Source organism: Podarcis gaigeae, assembly GCF_964106915.1.
Source record: "Podarcis gaigeae genome assembly, chromosome: 1".
NCBI classification, from domain to species: domain Eukaryota; kingdom Metazoa; phylum Chordata; class Lepidosauria; order Squamata; family Lacertidae; genus Podarcis; species Podarcis gaigeae.
The window spans coordinates 23,110,426-23,122,759 of record NC_139678.1 but is presented as its reverse complement, the minus strand read 5'-3'; the positions used below and the strand labels follow the sequence as shown (position 1 = coordinate 23,122,759).

Below are 12,334 nucleotides of genomic sequence, written 5' to 3'. Positions count from 1 at the left end.
TGTGCAAAGCACAAGAGTGAATCCTTTGAGCCATTGGGCAAAGTGGGGCAATCTGATTTTGGCCATCAATAAAAAATACTGCTATAAACCAGCATCAGGCCATGTTCATGGAAGACAATCTTACTCAGCTACGAGTGATCACCAAAGAAGAAGAAGATATGAATATTTATAAATAAAGGGCAGGAAATGGATTTCGATTTATTAAAGCCTCCCCCGCCCCCCGGCCAGATAGAAAATCCCACTCTAGGAAATCTGTCTCTGTTCCCAAAATAATTTGGCCAGTATTATGCACTCAGTTTGTGAGAGAGTCCCAGCTGCTGCCCTAACTTGGACAATAGTTTCCTGACCTGCTCCTGTGTTCGAGATCTGGCTTGCAACATTGCACTTATGATGAGCAGCTGAAAGCATGCACCTATCTTCTGGTGATGGGCAGCTGCTGATCTAACCACATCCTGGTTTCAGCACTATTTAGAGCCTATACAGTTTAGTCATTTCTCTACAGCTGTCATTATGTGGGGCATATATGCTTATTGCTTTCTCTAGCTAGGAATAAAAGAACTCAGCACACAACAGTTGTTACGTGAAACTCCTTGAAAGTGTTTCCATGGCCACTCTGCCATATGAAACTTACACAGGGAGTGGTGAGGAGGGAATGCAAGAATGGCTGCCTGTGTTTTAAGAGTCTTCTGGTAATTTTCAGTAGTGTTCACTGAGAACTGACCATCTAATTGTTAGTTTTGGGTTCACAAATATTTTTTTACTGGCCCAGTGAGATCAGTAAGGAGGCTATGATACAGGGGACAATAAGACAAGCAATATAACTTGTTGAACTCTCCTTGTATAACAAGCCCCTGCCCCTGGAACAATGGCTAAGGTATGGTTCTCCAGCTTACCACCTGGGAAGCAGTTAATAAAATATTAAGAGCAGATACTGGCAAAACAGACATGCCTGTGAAACACAGGAGGGATAGAAGTAGATTGTCTTACAGGCATCAATTTGCCGGCTGTCCTTCACCTTGGTCTCAGTTGAATGACTATGCACGGCGAGACCATAATATGAAAATGGATGAACTGCTTTGCCAGACCGAAGGTCTACGACACTCTCTCCGAACGCCATCCAGACAAGTACCTCTGGAAAGGGCCCAAAGCAGGGAATGGTGGAGAGACAGCAACACTGTGTTTGCTCCCAGCAAGGTGTCCAGAATACAGTGGTACCTCGGGTTACAGAAGCTTCAGGTTACAGACTCTGCTAACCCAGAAATAGTACCTCGGGTTAAGAACTTTGCTTCAGGATGAGAACAGAAATCGTGTGACAGCAGTGGGAGGCCCCATTAGCTAAAGTGGTATCTCAGGTTAAGAACAGTTTCAGGTTAAGAACAGACCTCCAGAATGAATTAAGTTCTTAACCCGAGGTACCACTGTACTTTAAATCAACTGTGGCCCTCCAGAGGCTGTTGGACTCCAGCTCCCATCATCCCTTGCCAGCATAGCCAACAGTCAGGTGTGTTGGGAGTTGCAGAGTCTGACAACATTGTTCTAATCCAGTGTTTCCCAAACTTGGGTCTCCAGCTGTTTTTGAACAACAACTCCCACCACTCCTAGCTAGCAAGAACAGTAGTCAGGGATGATGGGAACTGCAGTTCGAAAGCAGCTGAAGACCCAAGTTATCTAGCCCTCTATTTAAAAGCAGAGGAGACTGTATCAGGTATTTGCAGCGGTTGTTGCACTCCCCTTCCCCCAGCACGTACAAATGTCAAATTCCATTCACTGGGTGGAGTGACCATGCAAATGTTTTCTCAAAAGTTGGCAAAGCCATTTGGGAATTTTGCTTAATATCTGTTCTCCAGCATGAGCAAAACATGTTTCTGATTAGGACAGTAATAGACATGCAGGCCCCATAGAACAGGGATAAGTGGTGACAACAGTACACCCTCAAGCAATGCCAAGGCTAGGATGCCAGGCGGCCACCCTTTTCTCTTTGTCCAGAGGAAGAACAGTGGTACCTTGGGTTACAGACTCCGCTAACCCAGAAATAGTGCTTCGGGTTAAAAACTTTGTTTCAGGATGAGAACAGAAATTGTGCTCCAGCGATGTGGCGGCAGCAGGAGGCCCCATCAGCTAAAGTGGTGCTTCAGGTTAAGAACAGTTTCAGGTTAAGTACGGACTTCCGGAACGAATTAAGTACTTAACCCGAGGTACCACTGTACTTTCTGTGCTTATGAACAGCAGTCACTGGCTATACCAACCTCCCATTACTTTATCTGAACCCTTTAAAAGCCTTCCAAGTGTCTGGCCCAGAAGCACACCTTGTGACAATCCATTGTGTGAAGAGTAACTTTCTTTTCGTTATTCTGAATTTGCTGATAAGTTTCTCTCCTATGCTAACTCAGTTGGACAGCCCACTAAACCCCCTGCTCTACAGAGAAGTATGTGGAGAAGTTTTATTGAGAACTCAATTGACCCACCTTTTCTTCTCCTAGGCAACAATTGAATGCCACACTTTATTTTCAGTAGTTTCTTGGGTTGTTGTTTTTTTAACCCTCCTCTGTATCTGTGTTTTGTTTTTCTTCTCTCACGCAGGTGGCGCTGTGGAAGGACGTGGGTGGCGCTGTGGTCTAAACCACAGAGCCTAGGGGTTGCCGATCAGAAGGTTGGCGGTTCGAATCCCTGCGACAGGGTGAGCTCCCATTGCTCGGTCCCTGCTCCTGCCAACCTAGCAGTACGAAAACCCGTCAAAGTGCAAGTAGATAAATAGGTACCACTCCGGCAGGAAGGTAAACGGCGTTTCCATGCACTGCTCTGGTTCACCAGAAGCAGCTTAGTCATGCTGGCCATGTGACCCGGAAGCTGTACCCCGGCTCCCTCGGCCAATAAAGCGAGATGAGTGCCGCAACCCCAGAGTCGTCCGCGACTGCACCTAACGGTCAGGGGTCCCTTTACCCTTACCATCATTTTTATTGTGTTCAAACTGTATGTGTTTGTGCCAATAAACTTTTAATTAAAATAAATGAATTTGCTGGTGATTCAATTGCTTTCATATGAATCCTGGTGTTTCAGCGGGAAGAATAACTTCCCCATATCTGAACACCTGTCTCCTTCCAGCCACCCTTACCCAGTCATAGGAGCTCCTGGGACTCGACTCTACCTTCAGATTTTATAAGTAGCTGCCTTATTAGAGTAGCTGCCACTATTTCTCACAGAGTCTGCCACCATCACCAACATAAAGAGGTGGAGCACAGCAGAGGCAGAGGGGAGAGGAAAGCAAAGGAGAGCCCCATACAATATGATTACCGTATTTTTTGCTCTATAAGACTCACTTTTCCCCTCCTAAAAGGTATGGGGAAATGGGTGTGAGTCTTATGGAGCGAATGCAGTCTGCGCAGCTATCCCAGAAGCCAGAACAGCAAGAGGAATTGCTGCTTTCACTGCGCAGTGATCCCTCTTGCTGTTCTGGCTTCTGGGATTCAGAATATTTTTTTCTTGTTTTCCTCCTCCAAAAACTAGGTGCGTCATGTGGTCTGATGCATCTTATAGAGCGAAAAATACGGTAGTCCTGAGCTCTGCACATGAGCATAGCCAGGATTTATTAGAGGAGCAGGCATTATGTGTGGGGGGGGGCACAGAACCGAGTTATCTGTGATGCAATTAGTCAGTTAATTAAGTATTTTTATTTATTGACTTGACTAGGGGGGCAGCTGTCCCCCTCCAGGGACGGCCCTGCAATTTACCAAAAATCAACCAGAAATCTACATTTCCCTTCTGCCCACCCATGCATTCGCTCTATAAGATCTAAAGATAGTTCCCTAAAAATGGTGTACAAGATAAAGATATTCAATTATGTCTCATCTTGCAAGGCGTGGGTAGAGAGTGTGTGCACACTTCATAGCAGTAATTTAAATTGGCTGTGGCATTATGGAGAGAGAGAGAAAAAGTCTATCTGAAGCCTTTTAAGGTCATGAGAGCTACTGAAGTTTAATCAGTCCCTGGAGCATACACAAGAAACTCATTTGACTAGCCATCCTTGCATTCTCTATCCCAATGGATTAGTTAATCTTTTAAAGCTCTGTGTTCTACATGGAAAGAGGTCCATCAGTCAGACACACAGCATCTTCAGGGAGGTTGCCCAGCTGTCTAACCACCAAGTTGCAGTACTGATATACACACACACACACTCCAAGAATGAAATTTAGTAGACTTACCTACCTACTGAGCTTCTTTTAAATATATAATAGTACCATATTGCATCCTAAAGGTAAAGGGACCCCTGACCATTAGGTCCAGTAGTGGACGACTCTGGGATTGCAGCGCTCATCTTGCTTTACTGGCTGAGGGAGCCGGCGTACAGCTTCCAGGTCATGTGGCCAGCATGACTAAGCTGCTTCTGGCGAACCAGAGCAGCACACGGAAATGCTGTTTACCTTCCCACCAGAGTGGTACCTATTTATCTACTTGCACTTTGTGCTTTTGAACTGCTAAGTGGGCAGCAGGGACCGAGCAATGGGAGCTCACCCTGTCACGGGGATTCGAACTGCCAACCTTCTGATCGGCAAGCCCTAGGCTCTGTGGTTTAACCCACAGCGCCACCCACGTCCTTATAATGCATCCTACATGAAACAAAATGCAGCACAATCTTATACATGTGTACTCAGAAGTGAGCCCCACTGAATTCAACAAGGCTTCCTTTCAGGAAAGTGAGGGTAAGATTACTGCACTTAAAAGAAGAAAATGGCACACATACACTCTCCAAACTTGGATCTTTGATAATAATATTTTTTTTAATCATTTTTTTAGATTGGCGTTGGATCAGTTAAAAGTATATGTGCAAATGCAGAACTCAGCAAATGGTGCAAAAAGGGTCACTTTTAGTTCTATTCCACCCACAATGATAAAATGAAAATCAGTTTCCAACACTCAGCCTTGAATGAATGAATGAATGAATGAATGAATAAGATAATATTCACGTCACTGCCTTTTTACAAATAGGGAAGCAATGATTAAAATAAAAATAAAAATGCATGAGGCAGTATTTGCATCCATTTCCAACCAAGACCCATTCACTCCAGCTCTTAGGTAAATCAGCAATAGCAGAAATAATAATACCGCCTTCTCTGTTTCCAGTTTCTGCAAACACAGTCTGGCTGCAACCTGAAGTGAGCTGCAATCAGGGAAATACAGAGTCAAAGCCCAACTGCCAAGATGGCACCTAGGTAATACATTTCACCAGTGAAACACAGTGTCCAATTGCAGATGTAATTTCACATAAAACTGGCAAGAAAAACCCAGAAGCATTCAGACTATTTAACAGAAGGGGATTGGCACCTTACTGCACTGATGCTCAAAGCAGGAAGTGAAGGGAGTGCTCACATGCCAAAATAACTGACATTATCTCAGTCAGTCAAAAAATATGCTGTCAAATCTGAAATCAGTAAGCACTAAAAGGTATTGAGCCAAACACTTTAAAAGACAGTTTTACACCAGGCCTGAAAAACTGATGAGTCTGCACTAGAAACTCAGATTCATTCCTTTCTCTGAAGCAATAAAAAACAATTTAGGAGTTGGTGGGAGGCAGAGGAGAAAAGGCCTCCTCTGATTTACAGGCAAAGCAGTAGCTGCTGTGCAGAATCTAAATGTCTCAACATGAAAGGCAAAAGTCATAGGCAGTAGCTGTGACCACCTTTGCAGCAAGCTTAGGCTGGATGTACACAAAAGCCACAGTTCTGGTTTCTTGTTAAACAGACGCAACCCTTCAGGAGTAAGGTTTTAATTTCATTGATCCTGAGGCACAACTGGGCACACTGCCAACACTGGCCCCGGAAAACTCCACTACAAGGAAAAGCAAAACCAGCTCTGCTGAGGTGCTCTGACAGTCACCGCTCTAAAAACATGTTTCATATCTAACTAACTTTGTATTTCTGGAGACCTGCGAACCTGTGAACGTTTACAGAGACATGGCGCTTGGTGATAACTGAATTAAGAGAGTGAAGACAACATTACACCTTTCTTTAAGGCAAGAAGATCACAAGTCCACATATTCTGCTGAGATTAAACTCTTCTGAAACGCGGCTGTGTTTCAAGCCAAGCACAAAGCTCACATGAAACAGGTTGTTTCATCATGTTACAGAATCCGTAACAGGAAGGGATGTGGTCAAAATTAGGCTTAACTGAGCTCAGAGACAGAAAGAAAGAAAAGACACTTATGCACAAATTAATATTTCCCCAGGCATCACTGTTTCCTCCCTCTCTCCCTTGCCATTTTAGGTTAACGTCTAAAGGACTTTATGATTGCAAAAGCTTTATGAACAATAGGCTACTAAAATTGTCTGATTTGGGCTGATACATCACACCCTGCTTCTGGCAGGGCAGCACATTCAGAACATTAAAGCTTCATGTTTAAAAAAGAAAAGCTTCTCTCTGTCTAAACTGAATTATTGGATAAATTGAATAAAAAGGCGTGACCTCCCTTTTTTAAAAGCCAACCTCTCCCCATTCCCAGCATCTAAGCATCTCTTTGGCATTATGAAGCTGTCTTGTAGTTTCGCATCTAGCATCTAGTGCATCAACTGGCAGCTGTTCTCTAAGGTCTCAGGTATCTTTCCGATACCTGATCCCAAGAGCTTTTAACTCAACAGTGGGGAACATGCAGCCCTCCAGATACTGCTGCACACCAACTCCCATCAGCCCCAGCCAGTATGACCAATAGTCAGCGATGGTGGGAACTGCAATTCAAAGCCATCTGGGCAACCGCAAGCTCTCCACCCCTACTCTAACTGGAGATGCCAGGATTCGAACTTGGAACCATGTGCTTCCCAAGAGTGTGTGCACTTTGCTATTGAGTGATGGAACCATAGGCTTTGAAAAGCCCTCAGCGACAGCACAGAAGAGCAAGTCAATCAAAAGCCAGAGGTGAACCATGATTAATTTTCCCAGAAGGAAAGAGGCAGCAACAGCCACCCACGAAACTAGGGTGCTGAATCGATGGCATTGACTTTCATTACAAATGCTTTCATTCTACCAGTTCTAAAAGCATAGTTTCCCCACTCATCCCTTTAGTTGTAACTCACACTTGCAACATGATTTTGTTCAGGAAGACTCCATCCGCAAGGTCCATATACATGGCGAGCTTGTCTTCATTATCGTTCCCTAATGGTCCAAACGTTTTCACCTGCCAGGAAAAAAGCTTTATTAGGAAATGATCTAAAAAAAAGGGGGGGGGACAACACTTTGCAACTTCGACCCTGTCACCTTCAGTCATGTTAGCAAAGATGCCTGAGAAAAGCATCCACTAACTTTAAGGAAACACCCACCATTATTTCTGCTACAAATCCATCTCAGCGGCAGTTGACATTGTCTCGATTCCTTCCAAGATCTTACTTAAACCAATTTCCATTTCACAATTAATCTTCTTGACACATATATGTTAAAAAAAGAGAACAACATGACCTGAAAAGTTTGCCCTCTTCTAAAGGCCTGGTACACGTTGCTTGCTGCTATTAATTTATTTTGGCACACCAGATGGCATGAGGTGTTGTGGCCTGTCTAGAAATCAGATGGTAGACTGGTGATGTGGTAGAACAGACCGCGCACCCCGTCTGACAGCAGGTAGGAGAGAGCTTTTTTGAACCCTCCTCTGTGTAACAACTCCACGCAAGTAGGTAACAACATGGGGAGAAAGGTTGAAGCCTAAGCCTCCTTGGGGGCATTTTGCTCATCTATCATTCAGAGGAACGAGACCTTACTCAGAGTGAGCCAGCCCTGGAGATTATCTCCACCAATGTCCTGTTTGCAGCACCAAATGCTACTGCCTACTATTGTCAGAGCTGCCTCATCCACAGTGGCTCACTCTTAAGAAAGGACCCACGATCAGATGAAGTGGTGACCAGGAGAACCCTTCGGAGCATGGCCACTACATTGCTGTTGTCCAGGCCACAGGAGCAAGGTCAGTAGCCGCTCAGCAAAATGGAGGTGGGCAGCTCTGCAGGCAGGCAGGCGAGCCAGGTGAGGAATTGATCCACTGCTTCTCCAAACCTGCCACCTGAGACACCTTGGCTAACAGGTGGCTTGGTCCTGTACAGGGAGTATATGCAGGGTCCCTACCATACTGCCTGAAGTAGTGCAGTCAGTTCTACCACTGCATGTGTAAATTCAGCATAGGCCAATCCAGACTGGGGAAATCCTCACGCTTAGGGCAAAGGGATGTGCATTTGATCATTGATCGTCCTTCCACACCTCACAGCCACAATCCAGTTTCAGGTGAGGCGCTTTTTGGTGCAGTTGATTTCAACTGGAGAGTTAAACACATGGATCATATCAGGCTTCAAGTGGGGCGAAAGAGCACATGCTATCTTTCCTTTTCGATTATTTCTCCTTCAACTAGCTCCCCTTCTGTTCCAAGCAAGGTTTTGCTGACTATTTCTGCCTTAAAGCTGCACTGGCTCCAAAGGCCAACCTCAAAAAACTTCTCTTCCCCTGGATGAAAGGTCAGGGGACACACACACACACCAGAATATATGTGTAAGTGAAATCCTTAGCGTGTATAAGTGAAATCCTATGTCCCCTTCCTTTGTAAACTCCTGCTCCAAGAAAGGAAGGATTATATGTTGGAAAGGAGACAATGCCATGAATTCCCAAAGACAGTAGCAGTGGTAGCTGGTGCCCACTGGAACTTGTGGGGTGGAAGCTTAGGGAGACTAACAGGAGCTGGAGCCAGAACCAATGACAGGCAAGGCCAACTCATTCCTAATTTTGCCCCCAACCCTCCTCCTTGCAGAGTTCTGCAAGGGCAGCGCTGAGATCAAGGAGGAGGAAGCTGGCAAGCAGTGCCACTCCTTAGACTGGTAGTAAGAAGGCCAGCGGGTGGGGCTGGTTATGGGTAGACTGAGGTCCGCAGGGCAGTGCCCCATCTGCCTTCATGGTTCAACCTCCAGTGCTAAGCAGGATTTCTGCACAGGAAGCAGCACACAAACCACAGGAAGACCACGGCCCTTGGTGACAATCATGCACATGTCTCCTTCAGCATGTGGGCACAACAGAAGTGTGTGAGGGAGAGGAAGCTATGGCCAATTATGGCTTTCAAAAGGGAATCTCCTGGTGATCTTGGTGGGGTTTGAATGTCGCTAGTGAAGCTTTATCTGGGCAGCATCAAGGCTAAAGCAGCCTCAACAGTCAAAATGCACAAGTGCTTCTAGTTTAAAGGGGTTCCCTCCCCCTTTCCTTTTAGGGTTTCCAACACCTTGCTGGAGAGCAAGGTGCCACATCCCATAAAAGAGAAAGGAATCTTTTATCCCAGAACATGAATGAGCCTGATCACGGATAGGTCTCTTTTTTTAAAGAACACAATGAATGGACCATTTCCAACCGCACAGTTCCATGGCTCGGAAAAAAATAAAAACTTTTAATTTGGAAAGCCCACTTTTGCGACAAGTTAGGTAGTAAGGAAATCTAACACTCTTTCTCTTCTCTCTCTTTTAAAGTAATCCTGCAGGGATTACTTGGGAGCACAAGGCACCCACTTCAAACTCCATCAACTTATTTCCTTCCGGAAACCGAGAGGAAAACAGCGCCAACAAAAGCAAGGCAACAAGCACACTTTCCGCGTTCGTGTTTTCCCAAGGGGCCCCGCCAAGTCGCTCCTCTCTCCCTCCCCACCCAAATCGACCCCCTTTCCTGGGTGGCCTCTCCCAGATGCCCCACGAGGAAAGGCGATTTCCTCCGCCAGAGAGGCGCTCAGCCCGCCCCCCCCTCCGCCCCGGCAACAACTACTAACAACAACAGCAGCGACGGCGGCGGCGTCTTTGCAAAAACTCACCCAGGTCACCAAGGGGCTCTGCAGAAAGAGCTCCATGAGTTCGGAAATGGTCACGTCCATGTTGCTCCCCGAAGAGGAGGAGGAGGAGGCGGGCTCCTCCGTTTGCCTTTGGCTGGAGCTGGTTGCGCTCACGCGGGGAACAAAGGCGAGGAGCCCATAGCCCGGGCGGACTGGCTTACGAGGGAAACAATACGAGGCTCATCTCCTCTCTCCCCTCCCCCTGGGCTGCGGCGGGGAGGGACGCGCACACGCGGGTCGCGATCAGTCGCCCTCCTGCGGCGCTCCTGCTTGCAAAAGCGGCGGCGGCGGCGGCAGCCTCCTTCTCGTCCTCGAGGCAGCCCAGCCCTCGCCAACAACCTGCTGATGGGCAGGACAGGGCGCAAAGGACGGCGGCGGGAGCTGAGCCACCGGCGGCGCACTCTTGCCGAAGCCTCCGAGCGTAGCGAGTGGCTCCTCTTTCGTGGCGGCTGCTGATGCGCAAGACGGGCCGGGGGTGGGGAAAGGAACAAACGGAAAAGGGACCTCTTCTTGAGAAAAGCTTCCGAAAGTTTTCTTTCTTCTGGAAGCCAAGCAGAACGCGCGTCCCAGGCGCTCTGCCTGTGCGCTCTAGCGCGCTTCGCCCTTTCCCTCTTTCCAGGCAAGAGACAAAGTCCTCCTGCGCCGCGCAGTTATTACCTGTAGCGGGAACTCTTTTACAACTGAAGATGAAAGGGGAGCGGGGGAGGGCAAAAGCACACACAGAAACCCAAACCACCCACTTTGATGGACGTCGCTGGTTACAAATGAGAGCCTGGGGTAAAGGGTTGGAACTGGCCAATGGAAGATGCCTCTGGGCTAATTGGGCTGGGAAGGTGCGAACAACTGCGCCGCGAGAACAAAGTGCGCGCGAGGGGAATCCGGGCGCCCTTGAGCTGCGCGGGGTCCGCGGTGCGCGCCGTCGCTTCTGTGGATGTGAGCCGCGTTGGAAGCGAGTTAGTCTTTACTTCTTCGGAGCGGATGAGACGCCGGCTGCCCCTTGGGGTTTCTCGGAAAGGAAACGCAAAGTGTGGCCTCACGCGCCTCTGGTTTCAGTCCCAGGCGCCTGGGTTGGTCTCCTGCACTTTGGAGGCGTCCCCAACAATCCGCTGGGAGGAGGAGGAGGAGGAGGCGGGCAGGCTGATTAAACTGGAGAGGAATTACAGGCTCTGGTTTTCAGCGCAGAAACAATCCTGTCCCACGAAAGCCCCCAGAGTGGGGGCTCGATTCCCCTCTTCGGAGCGGCAGGATGTTTTTCTTCTGGGCTCGTGGTCTCTGCAAACATGACGGCAGCGTTAGGCTGGCCTATTGTGTTTAAACATGAACTCATGCCAAAAGCTTCCAAAGGACAAAGGGAATTGGTGGAGCCAGCCTGTAGGTATATAGGGATTTTAACCCCAGAGTCCTGGGAATCATTTGGGAAAGGGAGACAAGGGGGGATGGAGCAAGTGTGGTGAAGACCCTCCATGTGCCCCAGTTTTCCAGGGACAGTCCCAGATTTATAGAAGCTGTCTCGGTTTCTAATTTGATCCCAGAGCATCCCACTTTTCCTTCAGATGTCCCTAATTGTGGAGGACAGAGGTGCCTGGCGTTCTCTGGTCCATGGGGTCACGAAGAGTCGGACACGACTAAACGACTAAACAACAACATGGTGATGTAGTGGTTAGAGCATTGGATCAGGCCCTGTGAGAGGCCAGGGTTCAAATCCCCTCCGTGCCAGGAAGCTGATGGGGTGACCTTGGGCTAGTCACAGACTCTCAGCCTGACCTCCCTCACAGGGTCAATGTGGGGAGAAAGAAAACAATGTGTGCCTCCTTGAGCTCATTAGTGGGGAAGAAATGGGATAAATCAATAATTCGAACCTTGTTACAGCTCCTGCAGAAAGTACAGTTTGGGGAAACAAGGTAAGGAAGTCCCACGGTCTTATTATGGATCGATCTGGCGTTCAGAAACAGCATCGCCAAACCAGAGGATCTAAGTGGATAAGCTACCAGGAGGACCTTCTTAAGGAGTGGGAGAGCCGAAACAAAGAACAGAGACCAAACATCTAGGCCTCTGCCCCAAATGGTGGTGAGCCCCTCCAGTCTGACCACTGAAATTGGGGCATCATCTCTGCAACTCGCTTCTACCTGCCTACCAAGACACCCAAATGCAAGTTCCACTGAAATCATTGGGACTTATGCATTAATTATTTTATTTTATTATGCATGACCTTCCTTCCCATAAACTATTGTCAATCCTGTTTTTTTCTCGCTTGCCTCCATGGATTTGCTTAGGCCCATTTTTGTCTCTGTTTTACAGATAAAGGTAAAGGTAAAGGTACCCCTGCCCGTACGGGCCAGTCTTGACAGACTCTGGGGTTGTGCGCCCATCTCACTTAAGAGGCCAGGGGCCAGCGCTGTCCGGAGACACTTCCGGGTCATGTGGCCAGCGTGACATTGCTGCTCTGGCGAGCCAGAGCTGCACACGGAAACGCCGTTTACCTTCCCGCTGGTAAGCGGTCCCTATTTATCT

The 12,334-nt window shown here is 47.7% G+C and overlaps 1 protein-coding gene across 1 annotated transcript in view; it reads right to left on the bottom strand.

Moving 5' to 3' along the window:
- Positions 1–11,366, bottom strand: part of CCDC88C (coiled-coil domain containing 88C) — a 99,632-nt gene extending 88,266 nt beyond the window's left edge. The window contains exons 1-2 of the mRNA XM_083730410.1: positions 9,806–11,366; positions 7,062–7,162 (exon numbers count right to left, since the gene is read on the bottom strand). Coding sequence (XP_083586536.1) covers positions 7,062–7,162; positions 9,806–9,865 — 161 coding nt within the window. The 5' untranslated portion in view covers positions 9,866–11,366. The remainder of the gene's footprint in view (positions 1–7,061; positions 7,163–9,805) is intronic.
- Between the last annotated feature and the right edge of the window lie 968 nt (positions 11,367–12,334).